Here is a 17,459-nt window from a genome sequence, read left to right on the forward strand (position 1 = left end):
CAATTTTGTCACAACTTTGTATATTTCTTTCCCACCCAGAGAAAGAAATATTTAAAGAATATTAAAAGGCAGAATATATTTCCCTAAAGGATCTTAAAAGCAGAAAAGCAGGCCCAGTTTTTCTTAATAGCCCCCAGTAGAAACTCAAGAAACCACCTTTTAGAAATGCAAATGTGATAATCCTATTCAGAAAGGTTGTGTTGTAGAAAGAAGAGACTCACGCCAGCTCTTCAGGAAAGGAAAGGTTTATTGTGCAGGTTCAGAGGGCTTAAACAAAGCAAAGGGTCTGAACCCCGAGGGGTGTACAAACAGACATATTTATACCCCCCCTATTTCCCGGTTGTACATTGTTCCTTACATGGTTAAACTTTACACATTCTTATCAGAAGACAGTTTGCATAAGACAGTTTTAGGGGAATATGTGCAGCTACGCTAACAGGATTGTGACTACCTTGATCACTTAAGGACAGGAATAGGTTTCTTTACACAATGACTTTAGCACGCTTCCTCTTTAGTTGGACCCAGGAAGCTAGAAGTTTATGAGACAGAAAGACAAGACCCCTAAAATTTACATACCCCACCCAAACTCATGACCTTTAGGACATAATAGGATTAACCCGTCACCATCAGAATACCAGAAAGGCACACTGAAGTTCAGGTAAAGGTTCATGCCACAGGAATAGGAAACAACTTCAAAAGCCCAAGAAGGTATAAAAACCTACCACTCCCTACTACATGTGGTCAGCTTTGCCAGTCTCCTTTCTGTCTGTGTTCTGCTCTTCAATAAACTAGTGCTTTCTAAAGCAGTCTCCATTTTGTTAATTCCTGGCTTGGACTGGACCCTGATGAAGATTTTTCTTTTAACATAGATGAAGTGATTGTGATTGATGTGACTGTGATCCTAAATTATTTTTAGAAATACTAAGATTCTTCTAGCTGCCAATCCACAGAGCTGTAGAAGCCACGGGTATAAAGAGGGAAATTTTCTATGACCTAGGTCAAGATTATCACAATTTTTCTTATACAGTTCATGCCTTTCATGGCTGTATAACAATCTGAAATTAGCAGATGTGGTCTTCGATAAAAAAAAGGCCACTCTTTGAATTATGTTATATTATGGAGCCATTGGAGATCCACAAACCCTACCAGACATAGGTATGCGATGGTGATAGGTATCCTAGTTATTACTGTAACACTGTTGCCACTTCTAATGTGGTCCAGTGGTTTTTTTTCCCTTCAGTGCCATCTAGTGCTGGCCTTGTCTAGACTGAAAGGATAAATTAGCAAATTGGTTCCTTTGTGTGCTTGAAAACCATGCTGTAGAGATGCTCTTTACTAACTTTTCAAGTCCTTGCCACAGAAAAACTTTGAATGCTTTTAAATATATACCAATTGGAAAAAGATGTTGTATTTATGAAAGTCAAGCTAAAGAGTATAGGTGACCAAATAAGTGCATGATTTAATTTGAAGTCCCATCTTAGTTTTTTATGCCATTTTATTTTGAATTAAAAGCATAGCACCACCAGATGGCACTAACATTTAAAGCAAAGTTACGCTTGTATTTGCCTGAAGAATTAACCACAGCAGTGAATAACACTTGTACTGTAAAGATTAAATCATGCACACCATTAATACATGTGTTAGCCTTTAAAAGTTTTTGCTGTCTGATCATCAGCTTCACTCTGCTTAATTTCCTTCCTGTATCTCCCACATGTTCTTCCCATTATAACAAATTCAGGCTAGCCTGCTGTACAGAGAAGTCCCAATGCAGTCTGTCAGATTTTAAGTGAATTTATATTATCCTTACAGGAGCAGTAATAACTTCCATTATAGCATACCACCCCTGGGAGACATCGTGGAAGAAAGGAACTATTTGATTGATTCTATAGCTAAGTGTGATATATTGTTGCACAGTGGTAAGCTCTTGACTGCAAAAAGTCTTGCTTTACTATCATCAAGGCCCACTTAAACTTTTTAAAAAGGCCAGATGTACCAATTTTGGGTGTCATTTCCAATGCAGTATAGGAAGAATTTTTTGGTGAACAACGATTTTCTGGCATTGTAAAGAGATCGGTAATGGGATAAACAAACATTCCTAGCCTTCTTAAAGTTGCATGAATTGTTGTCCCCATCAGTTTGCTAAGCAGAAGAAGCAAACAATGTGGTTTGATAGTAATGTGATGCAACCTTAATGGTAATGGTAATGGTTCCCCCGCACATGCGTGCTAGTCGTTTCCGACTCTAGGGGCCGGTGCTCATCTCCGTTTCAAAGCCAAAGAGCCAGCGCTTGTCCGAGGACGTCTCCGTGGTCATGTGGCCGGCATGACTAGACGTCAAAGGCGCACGGAACGCTGTTACCTTCCCACCAGAGTGGTCCCTATTTTTCTATTTGCATTTTTTACGTGCTTTCGAACTGCTAGGTTGGCAGAAGCTGGGACGAGTAACAGGCACTCACTCTGCTACGCGGCACTCGGGATTCGACCCGCCAAACTGCCGACCTTCTGATCGACAAGCTCAGCGTCCTAACCCACTGAGCCACCGCGCCCCCGCAACCTTATGTTGTGTTAAAGTGTAAATTAGATATGGCCCCTTTAATAGAACATTTGATGCATAAGGTGAACATGGCCAGCCTAAGACATTTTGCTGCCTGGGAAGGCACTGTTTTTCCAAGTCATTGAAGCTGGCCAGGGTTAATACAAACCCAGAATGAGGTAGTGTCCTCCATCAACCCAAGCCTGTAGAATGGTTTAGGGAGCTAAAAGTATGCTGTGTGGTCTGGTCAATGGGTGGAAATGTTTGGGAAGTCCAGAAGGAAAAGCTGGAGGACTGTCCTGCTGCCATGTAATGGAATAACTGGAGGCAGTGAACCCTGCCTAGTTGGATGGGCTGCAGAATTCCATAACTTTCAGAAATACATTTGGTTTAGGATAATGCAAAATAATAGTTTTTAATGCAACAAACACAGCTTCCCTGAAGAAGCCATACGGGTTTTCAACTGAAATTTGTTATGGACTACAAACAGCTCTTTAGAAGGCCAGATCCTGAAGCTAAAACTCAAATACTTTGGCCACCTAATGAGAAGGAAGGACTCACTGGAGAAGAGCCTAATGCTGGGAAAGATTGAGGGCAATAGAAGAAGGGGACGACAGAGAATGAGGTGGCTGGATGGAGTCATTGAAGCAGTAGGAGTGAGCTTAGATGGACTCCAGAAGATGGTAGAGGACAGGAAGGCCTGGAGGAACATTGTCCATAGGGTCGCGATGGGTCGGACACGACTTCGCAACTAACAACAACAACAACAACAAACAGATAAATGCAATGAAAATACCATGTTCAGTCAAGATTGACTTTATGAAAAATGTTATAAATAGGAAGAAGGTAAAGGATGTTTCACATGAACAGTGTTCCTATTCAATGTGCAAAGCTTGCAGCTGAGATGACAAAAGAAATCAGGGTTTTAGGGTTAAAAAGTAGTAGGAAAGGAAGAATTGGAAAAGTTAATTGCATTCTGTGTATAGTGAATAGCTCCAGTTGGATCATTCAGTGAATCTTATTCTCAAAGTGTTTGCAGGACTACAGTTAGAATCAAAGGAAATTCAAACAAGTTAGGAAGATAGATATTAATACTCCTATTTGTAATATCACATTCTGCAGCCTGCAGATCTCAGCTTCTTCAGCTTGATGCAAATACTCAGAGATCCTTTCACCTTCTGCTTATTTGAAAATAGATTTTTCAGTGAAATGGAAAACCGTTTTGAAAATGATAGGAGATTCAAACCTAATTTGCAGTTTGGAATTGGAGTCTAAAATAGCAAGCAAGCACTGACTATTCAGAACTACTCTTTGGATAATGTTTATTGTTTCAATTAGAAACAATTGCTTTATCATAATATGCTATTTTTATTGTAGAATTAATTGTAATGGTTTAGGGAAATAACTGCAGTTGCTATAAATAAATACTTATTTAGAGTCCCCACCCTTTCAGTGTTGCTGATTAGTTTCTTTTGATAAATATAATCCATAGCTCTGTGGGAAGTCAGCCCCCCCAGAGAAGGAAATATTAAAAGGGCAGAATATTATATTTCCTCAAAGAATCTTAAAGAGGCAGAAAAACATGCCCAGTTTTTCTTAATAGCCCCAACTCTCCCTCCCCCAAGCAGAAACCAGCTCTGTAGAAATGCAGATGTGGTAATCCATTCAGGAAGGTTGGAGGCCCCCAGCTAGAATCTTAGGAAGACAAAGACACCTAAAATCTACATATCCCACCCAAACTCTAAGACAGGACATAATAGGATTAACCAGTGGTGGGATTCAGCCAGTTCGCACCACTTCGGCAGAACTGGTAGCTAATTTTTGTTGCCCATGCCTAGAATGGACTTCCGGAAGCGGCATCCACACAGAGAACCGGTTGTTCACATATTTGAATCCCAGCACTGGGATTAACCCACAGATGCCAAAGGGGCACACTCAGACTCAGGTCAAAAGTACATGATACAAAGCCTCAAACAGGAACAGGAAACAACCTCAAGAGCCCCAGAGAATATAAAAACCCACTCCCTACATGTGCTCTCTCTCTTTTCTTCCAGAGCCATCTTTCTGTTTGTCTCCTCTTCAATAAACTGCACCCTTCTTTCTAAAGCAGTCGCCATGTTGTTTATTCCTGGCTTGGACTGAACCATGAGGAAGACTTTTCCTTCAACATCGCCTTAGCAAGCATTTCAAGGTAAAGTAGCTCTCAGTTTATAAGCTACTTTTTACAACATTTTAACAAAGGAAAAAGGAAAAAAAATAATGGATTGTTCATCTTGCTATAATAAACAAGGTAAAAAGGTTTATGTTAACACAGGACCGGTCAAAGCTGTATTATTTTTCGCTTGTCAAACAAGATGTCATGTTGTTACATTAGATCATTTCTTGCTTCTTTCTTAAAGACATTAAAGATCTGTGAATGTCTAACATATTTGGTTAAATTACACTGAAAAGTGAAGTCATACATTCCTGCCTTCAATGAATCCCCAATCATATATTGGGTTACATTGAAAACAGTGCTAGATTAAGGGAATAAATGGGAAGATTCAGCAGGCTTCTCATATTTTCCTCCATCAATTCTTTATTTAAGGAGAAAGCAATATGACCCATACATATTAACAGACATTTATACGTTTTTGTTGTATTTTTTTTACCAATTTATCATCTAGGAACACAGATACGAATCTATGTGTAGCATACTATCCTGAAATTTTGTAGAGCAGGTGTGTCCAACCTTTTGGCTTTCCTGGCCTGCGTTGAGTAAAGAGGAATTGTCTTGGACCACATATTTTATAGTCTAGTTAAGGTATATAAATCACAAAATAATGTTAAAAGTTTACAATCTTGTGTGGCTGCATTGCTAGCTGTCCAGGGCCGCATGTGGTCTGCGGGCCGGACACAACTAATGTAGAGAGACTAATTAAATCCTAATTGTAAAGAAATATATGCCTGTCTGTCTGTCTCTCTGCAGTTAACTGGCTTGAAATAAATTAAGCTATGTCTTTTAGTTTAGTAACCATGTTAAACCCAATAGGTTAGGAAGGTTAATGTAGGACTTCTTACAGTAGCTGCTTAATAGGATTGTATTGGGGGCAAAAATTTGAGTTTTCCAAAACTTAAGATGCAACAACAGAAAGAGTAATTGATTAGGTCGCTGTGGTGCTGAAATACTAGCTGTGATTTGACAGAGGATCGATTATGCTTTGCTCCAGCAGCAATGAGCATCCTTCTCTCATTTACTTTTCAATCTTCCCTTAGAAAGGGAACCATCTTACCCGAGGAATTGTCTCACACCAATGGGATTAGCCCATCCCACCTAAGCCAGCAGAAGAGGCACGTTGTGGACCCTGTTGATCAAGGAACTTTGGCTGGTGCAGTCCAGAAGAAACTTTTATGTTGTGGCTCCCACTCTCTGGAACCTCATGCTCCCCAAGGTGAGATTGGTAACCACCCTTTTGACTTTCTGAAAGGATGTGAAAATATGGCTTTACCAGATGACATAGGGCCCCAATGAGGGCGTGGCGTCCTGGCGTGGTTGATGGATTAAACATGACCCACCTCTTCCTTGTGTGCACTTGTTCTCTTCCTCTCCATCTTGATCAATTTAATTTTAACCAAATTTTAAATTTCTGATCTCTATTTATTATCTTAATGTTTTACATGATGTTTTTATTGAATGCCTGTATTCTAATTAGAGTTGCCTTTGGCGAGATGAATGGCTTTAAGTTTAATTTTTTTAAAAAAGGAGCAGAGCAAATTTAATTGCTGGAATTGAACAACACCTTATTCATGATACTGGTAGATGACTTCATGTCTCTTAGTCAGTTTTTCCAGCTTTTTGCATACTTCTCTCTTTTTGAAGCTCTAAACAATCCCTAGTAAAGTCCTAAAGAATGATTCCACATCGAATAGAACTTCATAATTAAATACGTCAGGTTGCATCCATTTTGACATAAAACTTGACCAATTAAATGACCAACTAGAAACTCCAAATGAAAGTAGGAGGACTGGGGAAGGGTGGTGGTGATGGTGATTGTAATAAATTTTTGAAAATCACTCTGTTAAAATCTATATTTTACATATATTTTGTATATATTTACATAGCGTGTACAAATGGATGCAGAGGTTATATCAGTGATGGCAAACCTTTTAGAGACCGAGTGTCCAAACTGCAACCCAAAACCCACTTATGTATTGTCGGGTGCCGGGTGGGCATGGCCAATTGGGTGGGCGTGGCCCACTGGGTGGGCATGGCTGCGGTGGTAACGGCAGACTGGGTGGGACTAAAAAGTTCCATCAATCAATTCCAACTTTGCGAGATCTTTTTTTTTTCCCCACGAGTTGAATTTTTTTTTTAATTTTAATTCCATTTATATCCCGCCCTTCTCCGAAGACTCAGGGCGGCTTTACAAACTTAGCAGTAGCCTTCATTCTATGTATATGCCTGCTTATTAGGGCTTTCACACACACACCCCAAGCGGCATTATTACAAAGTCAGCTTAATAGCCCCCAACAATCTGGGTCCTCATTTTACCTAGCTCGGAAGGATGGAAGGCTGAGTCAACCTTGAGCCTGGTGGGATGCGAACCTGCACTAATTGCAGGCAGCTGGTGTTACTTAAGGAGGCATTAGCCCACTGCTCCACCAAGGCATTTGATTGATTGAACCTTTTCTCTCTCTTTTTGCACACAGCAGCGGAGGCCTAAGGCAAAAAAAGTTTTATAAAACCCAGCTGAAGGCCTAGGCCTGGGGCGATGGCGTGTGTGCCCACAGAGAGGGCTCTGCGTGCCACTTGTGGCACGCGTGCCATAGGTTCGACACCACGGGGTTATATGCTCTTCAATCTAAAGTTTATTTTAAGATTTTAAGAAGACTGGATTGTTGAGTGACTCACATGAGTTGTTTTCCCCCCCAACCATTAATATTGTTATAGGTTGGTGACATCCATCAAGTAAGTACTCCAATGCTATTTGCTACAAGCTTGGGGTGTGTGTGTGTGAAAGCCCTAACAAGCAGGCATATACATAGAATGAAGGCTACTGCTAAGCTTGTAAGCCGCCCTGAGTCTTCGGAGAAGGGCGGGATATAAATGGAATTAAAATAAATAAATAAATTATTTATTATTGGCTAGCTGGAAATAAACTCTAGATATTTAAATGTTTCAATATTTAAATTACATTGCCAGTACTAAAACAGACTGAAGTATAATCTTAGCTTTTTGTTCATATTATTCCCATATATCCTATATATTGAGCCTTGGTGGAGCAGTGGGCTAATGCCTCCTTAAGTAACACCAGCTGCCTGCAATTAGTGCAGGTTCGCGTCCCACCAGGCTCAAGGTTGACTCAGCCTTCCATCCTTCCGAGGTAGGTAAAATGAGGACCCAGATTGTTGGGGGCAATTAAGCTGACTTTGTAATAATGCCGCTTGGGGTGTGTGTGAAAGCCCTAATAAGCAGGCATATACATAGAATGAAGGCTACTGCTAAGCTTGTAAGCCGCCCTGAGTCTTCGGAGAAGGGCGGGATATAAATGGAATAAAAATAAAAATAAAATAAATATAGAGAAAGAGATATGAGGTAGGTTATGTTAAAAATATTTCAGGGAAAGGAATAAAAGTGAAAGGAGTGTCAGCTTTACAAAGAGAAACCAAATACAATCTCCTGTAGCAATACAACTTCAGTTAGTTGGAACAAACAGAATAACTGTCCCAAAGATGGTTTTTCTAAAAGGCAACTGGACGTTCTTGGTTTTTCCTTTGAAAACGTTTTGCTTCTCGTTCAAGAAGTGAAATGTTTTCAAAGGAAAAAAACCAAGAAAGTGCAGCTGCCTTTTTGAAAAAGCACCTTCAGGACAACCATGACCTGGATGATTGAGAATCTCCATAGACAAACAGAACAATTCCCGAAAAGCAACATGGGACTAACATTTCAAATTTATACCTTACATATTTACTTGTTCCTGCTGATTCCACCATAAGAAATTTCAAAGTAAAAGTGCTACGTCAACCAAGTATCATTTATTCATTACAGCGGATTACAGTTCCAAACAGATGTGTTTAAAGGCTGGAGATATACATCTGAAAAAATAGTTTTCACAAATATTATACAATTTGTAGAAAATATTTTTTTAATACGTACATACAGGTTTCACAGAAGCAGCAATGCCAATATGTTCGTATTTAACTGTTCATAGACTGCTTGGTTTGTTTATAATCCTGGCTGTTCTTCCAGCAGGTTAGCTTCATCAAATCTAAGCATACCTATAAAGATGTTTTAAAAAGTAAAAGTTGGATGATGCATACAAGATGTTTCAGCAGATAGAATTTGCACAATGAAAGCTCTATCTGGATGCATGCAATGACATAATGAAAGCCACATGCCTTCATTTATTTTCATTAAAATCACCACATGGCCATAAATCTAATTTGTATCATAGCGTGGCCATATCATCACATTCACAATTTTGATCACACACGAAGATATTATGAGAAAACTGGAAATTAAGGGGTATCCAACATTGCATCAAACCGAGTGGGTGAAACAAAGTATGAAAATTTGAAAAGCGTGTGTGTGTGTGTGAGAGAGAGAGAGTCCCACTGTGGTCACTTATAGATAGCAAAAATTTATGTTCTGGGTTCAGCGCTAACAAGCAATGTTTCTCCTTCCTGACAAGAGACAGCATTAGATGTTTACTTATAAATTCTAAAATAGAAATCATTTTACAAGGCAGCAATTACTATGAATCAAAGCTCAAGGCGCTGCTTACCTAAAGAACGGATTCTTTAAATCAAGCACATTGCCTGATTTAAAGCCTGTCTCGTCCACTATGGCAACAATCTGGATGTCATAACTCTGCCTGTGTCATAAATAGGAAATACAGTATAATGTAAGCAATTGGATATATAATCTTTATTGAACAATAAATGGGTCGATACTATTATTTTGATTATCTGATCCTAGAATGAAATTACTGTTTTGTACATACATTCTCCAGAACGTTTTCTCTTAAAAATGTATTATGCAGTACTGAATTTGGGAGTGGGGGCTTTCCAGTGCAGATACAAAAGAAACACTGGAGTTCTGTCATGGGTTTATGTCATTGCAAAAACAAAGAGACTGAATTTAGGAATTAATGTAGCTGTGAGGGGTCCTTGGTGCACTCTGAGCTTGCTTGTTTTCTTGCCCATAACATCATTAGTGACAGCAAACCCCACTCCTTACTAGCCCTGATGATGTTATCTAATTTGGGTAATGAAACATCTGCAAGAGAACAAGCAAGCTCAGAGAGTAATGAGGACCGCTCATTTCAATCCTGAGCTACAAATACGTATTCTCTTTTATTAGTAATATAGCTGCATTTATCTTCATAATGCATATTTTTGAGACACTTTAGAAGCAATTTTTTAAAGAATGAGCGCACACATCATTAATGCATAATATTAACAGTAATGTTGTAAATAATGCTAAGCTAAAGCTGAACTATTACAAGTTAAGTCCCTTTGGTAGAAGTAGTCCTTGACTTACAATTGTTTATTTGACTAAAATTGAAGTTATGGCAGCTTCAGAAAAAGTGACTTATGATCCATCCTTAAAGTTATGATAGGTGCATCACTCCTGCAGTCACGAGATTGGAATTCTAACTATATTTGAAGTGGTCTTGGGTGTCTATTCCAAATGGAAAGACAGAATATGGAAGACAGACAATGGATACAGAAAGTCTACACACCCGTTAAAAAAGCCAAGTGTTTGAGATGTAGAAAAAAACAGACCAAAATAAATGACTTCAGATTTAATATAAGCTTTAATATAAGCTATACAATTCAGTTGAAAAACATACTAATCTTTCAGGTGGAAAAAGAAAAGTACAATAACACTGGTTCTTTAGAAGTCATTATGACTTCCACGGCAGCCATTTTGTGAATGGGCAAAAGCCCTTCAGGCAACCATTGGGCAAGAGCACTCATAGATGTCTTCAGATGTGCCCCACCAGCCCCCCAAAATCTGGAGATTCTGGACATGCACAATGACTAACTACTAGTGAACTGTATTAATATGCAGGTTCTGGTTCTTATTAATATTTTTTTTGCAGGTCTTGCTAGCATTTTTTCCAGCTAAACACATCTGCTGCTACATCAGACTACCCAAAATACACCTCTATTGGTTCTGCCAGTGTTAAAAGGAAACAACAAATGTTATTCCACTAAAAATAGTTACTCCACCAGACATTATGTGAGACAGCTGGACAACATTAACCTATCGTGCACCATGAAAGAAATCTGCTTACCGTTTGTTTGCTACAAATAAGACCTCCCCTGAAAGTGTCTCCCCTTCTTTGGCAAAGAGAGGAGTTTGGAAAAGGCAGCGAACTTGATACCAATGGGTCAGAGGCTCGGTTGGAGCAGTGGAGAGCCAAACTGTTACCCTTAACATGAGAAAATCAATGGGAGAAGAAATGGAAATTAAAGTTGCAATGCAGCAATTTTCTGAATGTTGAGAGAGAGAGAGAGAGAGAGGGAGGGAGGGAGGGAGGGAGGGAGGGAGGGAGGGAGGGAGGGAGGGAGGGAGAGAGAGAGAGAGAGAGAGAGAGAGAGAGAATGAGAATAGCACAGTTAAGGAACTTTCCTTTAATAGAAAAAGTTACGAGTTCCCAGAAAGAGTGCTTTCTTCAGCAGAAGATTTATGCTCTATAAATATATGCTCTAAAAATATACCCTAAAATGACAAAACAGTCTTAAGAGTCTGGTAACACATTGGAGTATAAGCTTCTGAAGATGGGAGCTTTTGCCTACAAAAGCATAGGCTGCTATAATGTTGGTCAATCCTGAAGGTGCAGCAAGATTCCTAGTCTATTTTATTGCCATGGACTTTGGCGTATTTTCTTTCCTCCCATCTGTCTTATAAAGTGCTAATTTCTGGGATGACATCCTAGATCCAGTCAGGATGTGATTTGTTTTTGATTCACCACATTCTCTAAAACAGACTCAATTAGTATTTTATTTTTGATTTGGCCAACTCAATCAATATTAGAAAGAAGGAAAAAATACATACATTGAGCCAACAAATGCCACATCAAACCAAAATGCCAAGCCATGAATTAATCCAGATTGCATCATTTGAAACACAAAGGGAATTTCCACTCTACAGAAGGAAATAAGAAAAGATTAATAACATAATTAGAAAAATGCTATTAAAAATATGAAAGTGTCATGAAAATCAGCTGTCAAGTTTCCGACATACGGGCTTTTCAATCCTTAAAAACATTTGATCAGAAATCAGATTAAATGGATTTGCATCCAAGGAATTGTATCTAAAATAATAGCTTTTCTAAATGAAATATTTACCGAGCATATTTACTAAATTTAGCACCATGCAGTCCTTAATACAAAATGACTGCAGCCCAAAGGCAAAGAAAAATAATTTATTTCAATTGAGGCCATCAACACTCACAGATAAAAAATTTCCTAGGTTCATTTGTACTCTCATTGCAAGACCAAATTCTGTGTTTCAAGAACACATTTTAGAAACAACATCAGAATGCAATGAGTGGCTGTAACTTTTCTTATCCAATTATCTAAGACTTGCCTAACTTGGATGGCATACAATAAAATGCCAATGCACATGGGTTGGGTCACTTTATACTAAATTACCTTCCACTCTAAATACTATGTTTACCGTATATACTTGAGTATAAGCCGAATTTTTCAGCCCACTTTTTGGGCTGAAAAAATCCACTTCGGCTTATACTCGTGAACAAAAAAAAAGAACTTACCGAGGACTTGCGCGCGGCCGAGGCTTCGGTGCTTCCGGGATCGCGCGCACCTCTCCCAAGCCGCCGCCGTCCGGAGACCTGCCGAAGTTTGGGGAGGTTTGGGGAGGTGCGCGCGCACCTCCCCAAACGTCGGCAGGTCTCCGGACCTCCGCGCCCTGCCTGCCTGCTTCTTTCCGCTGCCTGGCTGCCCTACGATGTAACCCGCTTCATGATAGAGTGCGACGCCTGCAAGGACTGGTTTCATGGCAGGTAACACAAAGCGGGTGGATCCGCGCTCCGCAAGCCTCTGCCGGCGGCAGGGCGCGGATCCAGCCGGCGGCAGAGGCTTGCGGAGCGCGGATCCAGTGGGGGGGAAAAGCCCTTTAGCAGGATTTGCCTGCATGCCGGCAGAGGGTGGATCCGCGCTCCGCAAGCCTCTGCCGCCGGCTGGATCCGCGCCCTGCCGCCGGCAGAGGCTTGCGGAGCGCGGATCCAGTGGGGGGGAAAAGCCCTTTAGCAGGATTTGCCTGCATGCCGGCGGAGGGTGGATCCGCGCTCCGCAAGCCTTTGCCGCCGGCTGGATCCGCGCCCTGCCGCCGGCAGAGGCTTGCGGAGCGCGGATCCAGTGGGGGGGAAAAGCCCTTTAGCAGGATTTGCCTGCATGCCGGCGGAGGGTGGATCCGCACTCCGCAAGCCTCTGCCGCCGGCTGGATCCGCGCCCTGCCGCCGGCAGAGGCTTGCGGAGCGCGGATCCAGTGGCGGGGGAAAAGCCCTTTAGCAGGATTTGCCTGCATGCCGGCGGAGGGTGGATCCACGCTCCGCAAGCCTCTGCCGCCGGCTGGATCCGTGCCCTGCCGCCGGCAGAGGCTTGCGGAGCGCGGATCCACCCTCCGCCGGCGGCAGAGGCTTGCGGAGCGCGGATCCAGTGGGGGGGAAAAGCCCTTTAGCAGGATTTGCCTGCATGCCGGCGGAGGGTGGATCCACGCTCCGCAAGCCTCTGCCGCCGGCTGGATCCGCGCCCTGCCGCCGGCAGAGGCTTGCGGAGCGTGGATCCAGTGGGGGGGGAAAAGCCCTTTAGCAGGATTTGCCTGCATGCCGGCGGAGGGTGGATCCGCGCTCCGCCAGCCTCTGCCGGCGGCTGGATCCGCGCCCTGCCGCCGGCAGAGGCTTGCGGAGCGCGGATCCACCCTCCGCCGGCGGCAGAGGCTTGCGGAGCGCGGATCCAGTGGGGGGGAAAAGCCCTTTAGCAGGATTTGCCTGCATGCCGGCGGAGGGTGGATCCGCGCTCCGCAAGCCTTTGCCGCCGGCTGGATCCGCGCCCTGCCGCCGGCAGAGGCTTGCGGAGCGCGGATCCAGTGGGGGGGGAAAAGCCCTTTAGCAGGATTTGCCTGCATGCCGGCGGAGGGTGGATCCGCACTCCGCAAGCCTCTGCCACCGGCTGGATCCGCGCCCTGCCGCCGGCAGAGGCTTGCGGAGCGCGGATCCAGTGGGGGGGGAAAAGCCCTTTAGCAGGATTTGCCTGCATGCCGGCGGAGGGTGGATCCACGCTCCGCAAGCCTCTGCCGCCGGCTGGATCCGTGCCCTGCCGCCGGCAGAGGCTTGCGGAGCGCGGATCCACCCTCCGCCGGCGGCAGAGGCTTGCGGAGCGCGGATCCAGTGGGGGGGAAAAGCCCTTTAGCAGGATTTGCCTGCATGCCGGCGGAGGGTGGATCCGCGCTCCGCAAGCCTCTGCCGCCGGCTGGATCCGCGCCCTGCCGCCGGCAGAGGCTTGCGGAGCGCGGATCCAGTGGGGGGGGAAAAGCCCTTTAGCAGGATTTGCCTGCATGCCGGCGGAGGGTGGATCCGCGCTCCGCCAGCCTCAGCCGGCGGCTGGATCCGCGCCCTGCCGCCGGCAGAGGCTTGCGGAGCGCGGATCCACCCTCCGCCGGCGGCAGAGGCTTGCGGAGCGCGGATCCAGTGGGGGGGAAAAGCCCTTTAGCAGGATTTGCCTGCATGCCGGCGGAGGGTGGATCCGCGCTCCGCAAGCCTCTGCCGCCGGCTGGATCCGCGCCCTGCCGCCGGCAGAGGCTTGCGGAGCGCGGATCCAGTGGGGGGGAAAAGCCCTTTAGCAGGATTTGCCTGCATGCCGGCGGAGGGTGGATCCGCGCTCCGCAAGCCTCTGCCGCCGGTTGGATCCGCGCCCTGCCGGCGGCAGAGGCTTGCGGAGCGCGGATCCAGTGGGGGGGAAAAGCCCTTTAGCAGGATTTGCCTGCATGCCGGCGGAGGGTGGATCCGCGCTCCGCCAGCCTCTGCCGGCGGCAGGGCGCGGATCCAGCCGGTGGCAGAGGCTTGCGGAGCGCGGATCCACCCTCCGCCGGCGGCAGAGGCTTGCGGAGCGCGGATCCAGTGGGGGGGAAAAGCCCTTTAGCAGGATTTGCCTGCATGCCGGCGGAGGGTGGATCCGCGCTCCGCAAACCTCTGCCGCCGGCTGGATCCGCGCCCTGCCGCCGGCAGAGGCTTGCGGAGCGCGGATCCAGTGGGGGGGAAAAGCCCTTTAGCAGGATTTGCCTGCATGCCGGCGGAGGGTGGATCCGCGCTCCGCAAGCCTCTGCCGCCGGCTGGATCCGCGCCCTGCCGCCGGCAGAGGCTTGCGGAGCGCGGATCCAGTGGGGGGGAAAAGCCCTTTAGCAGGATTTGCCTGCATGCCGGCGGAGGGTGGATCCGCGCTCCGCTAAAGGGCTTTTCCCCCCCACTGGATCCGCGCTCCGCAAGCCTCTGCCGCCGGCGGAGGGTGGATCCGCGCTCCGCAAGCCTCTGCCGGCGGCAGGGCGCGGATCCAGCCGCCGGTAGAGGCTGGCGGAGCGCGGATCCACCCTCCGCCGGCATGCAGGCAAATCCTGCTAAAGGGCTTTTCCCCCCCCACTGGATCCGCGCTCCGCAAGCCTCTGCCGGCGGCAGGGCGCGGATCCAGCCGGCGGCAGAGGCTTGCGGAACGCGGATCCACCCTCCGCCGGCATGCAGGCAAATCCTGCTAAAGGGCTTTTCCCCCCCACTGGATCCGTGCTCCGCAAGCCTCTGCCGCCGGCTGGATCCGCGCCCTGCCGCCGGCAGAGGCTTGCGGAGCGCGGATCCACCCTCCGCCGGCATGCAGGCAAATCCTGCTAAAGGGCTTTTCCCCCCCACTTGATCCGCGCTCCACAAGCCTCTGCCGGCGGCAGGGCGCGGATCCAGCCGGCGGCAGAGGCTTGCGGAGCGCGGATCCACCCTCCGCCGGCATGCAGGCAAATCCTGCTAAAGAGCTTTCCCCCCCCACTGGATCCGCGCTCCGCAAGCCTCTGCCGCCGGCGGAGGGTGGATCCGTGCTCCGCAAGCCTCTGCTGCCGGCTGGATCCGCGCCCTGCCGCCGGCAGAGGCTTGCGGAGCGCGGATCCACCCTCCGCCGGCATGCAGGCAAATCCTGCTAAAGGGCTTTTCCCCCCCCACTGGATCCGCGCTCCGCAAGCCTCTGCCGGCGGCAGGGTGCGGATCCAGCCGGCGGCAGAGGCTTGCGGAGCGCGGATCCACCCTCCGCCGGCATGCAGGCAAATCCTGCTAAAGGGCTTTTCCCCCCCACTGGATCCGCGCTCCGCAAGCCTCTGCCGCCGGCGGAGGGTGGATCCGCGCTCCGCAAGCCTCTGCCGGCGGCAGGGCGCGGATCCAGCCTCCGCCGGCGGCAGAGGCTTGCGGAGCGCGGATCCAGCCGCCGGCGACAGAGGCTCGATCCGCCGTTCTGCAAGCCTCCGCCGCCGGTTAATACCCTGTATTCAGCTCTGGGAAGTGGGGGGAAGGGGGAGAGAGGGGGAGTTTGGGAGGAGGGGGAGGGGGAGCTCCACGGTGCAAAAATAAAGCCCTGCCGCTCTTCGCGTTGCTTGCCCGACTGGCTGTCACGGGACCGCACGGATCGCCTCGCTCCCACCGGTAGCTGATTCCTTCGAGTTTGGTCTCGAGCGATTTTGCATTTTCTCCAGTGCTGAAAGCCACTCGGCGGATCCCAGCCTCGGCTTATACTTGAGTCAAGAACTTTTCCCAGTTTTTGGGGATAAAATTAGGGGTCTCGGCTTATACTCGAGTCGGCTTATACTCAAGTATATACGGTATTTTAGTAGAATATTTTTTTTCTTCCGTTCAATTGTGTCAAATTCTTGCAATGAGTAGCTTGCTAATAAAGTGAAAACTATACCAACAAACAGTGGTTTAAAATGGAATGGTGTGAAATAGAATGATAGACTCTTACCTATGCAAATCTTCCTCTTCTGCTTCTAGAAAACTAACAGTGTATTTCACAGTCCGGGCCATCAAAATTCTAATGTCAAATGTGTCCTGCAAATAAAAATGGAAAATAAAGGACACATATTATGATCTAGAGTAGAATAGAAGAATAGAATAAAAATTTTATCACTTTAAATGTACACTAAATCAGCATAGATTAAAATGAAATTTATTTGCATTAAGCTCTCAAAAAAAATACCATTATGCATTTCCTCCCCACACACACATGACACAGAGAAACAACTCAGTCTAGTTTAAATGTATACATATACATGGCAGGGGGGGGAAGAATCCTGCAAATTTACAAGACGGCATATGGAACAAAGCTGTTACAGAATCTAGTAGTCCTGCTATAAATACTTCGAAATCTCCTCCCAGAGGGAAGCAACAGAAACAGACTGTGAAGTGGGTGTATGGTGTCTCTAACAATGCTTCGAGCTCTAAGCACATAGCGCATGTAAGCAGTGTCCCGAATAATGAGAAGCAAACTTCCTATAATCTCAGCTGTCCTTACTACTCTTTTTATGGACCTTCTATCTGAGGCACTGCTACCACCAAACCAAACAGTGATGCAGTTTGTTCAAACACTCAATCGTGCCTCTGTAAAAAATGCCCAAGACACAAGGAGAAATATCTGCTCTCCTAGGCTTGACAACTAGGTCTAATAACTTACATATGAAATCCCAATGTTAAATCTAAAAATAAATGAATTTATTGAAATCTTGTAAAATCAGAGCTTGTGAAACATCAATGTTTTCACATGATTTTTCACAAGATTTTAAGATAGAATCTCAAGTTTTTATGAGATATTTGCGTTTTTATGTGAGATTTTTACAGTGTCTAATGGGACTAGGCAACATCTTAGTGGGTATGCACGTGTGTAAGAAATAAATT

The 17,459-nt window shown here is 45.7% G+C and overlaps 1 protein-coding gene and 1 long non-coding RNA gene across 5 annotated transcripts in view; one reads left to right on the top strand and one right to left on the bottom strand.

Annotated features, from left to right (window-relative positions):
- Positions 1–4,626: 4,626 nt before the first annotated feature.
- Positions 4,627–17,459, top strand: part of LOC308661545 — a 43,014-nt gene continuing 30,181 nt past the window's right edge. The window contains exons 1-3 of one of the 2 annotated variants that reach the window (XR_014024966.1): positions 4,627–4,723; positions 5,788–5,963; positions 10,620–10,800. This is a non-coding gene — a long non-coding RNA (uncharacterized lncRNA). Of the gene's footprint in view, positions 4,724–5,787; positions 5,964–10,619; positions 10,801–17,459 lie in introns of those variants that run through there. The other variant, XR_014024965.1, reaches the window with a different exon arrangement.
- Positions 8,257–17,459, bottom strand: part of LOC308661544 (histone-arginine methyltransferase CARM1-like) — a gene marked incomplete at its 3' end in the record, with an annotated part of 61,634 nt that continues 52,431 nt past the window's right edge. Inside the window, exons 9-13 of one of the 3 annotated variants that reach the window (XM_081316511.1) lie at positions 16,531–16,616; positions 11,579–11,668; positions 10,815–10,952; positions 9,297–9,386; positions 8,257–8,790 (exon numbers count right to left, since the gene is read on the bottom strand). In XM_081316511.1, the coding sequence (XP_081172637.1) occupies positions 8,781–8,790; positions 9,297–9,386; positions 10,815–10,952; positions 11,579–11,668; positions 16,531–16,616 (414 nt within the window). Of the gene's footprint in view, positions 8,791–9,292; positions 9,387–10,814; positions 10,953–11,578; positions 11,669–16,530; positions 16,617–17,459 lie in introns of those variants that run through there. The other 2 variants (XM_081316513.1, XM_081316512.1) reach the window with 2 other exon arrangements.

Source organism: Vipera berus (genome assembly GCF_964194415.1).
Source record: "Vipera berus genome assembly, chromosome: 2".
Lineage (NCBI taxonomy): Eukaryota > Metazoa > Chordata > Lepidosauria > Squamata > Viperidae > Vipera > Vipera berus.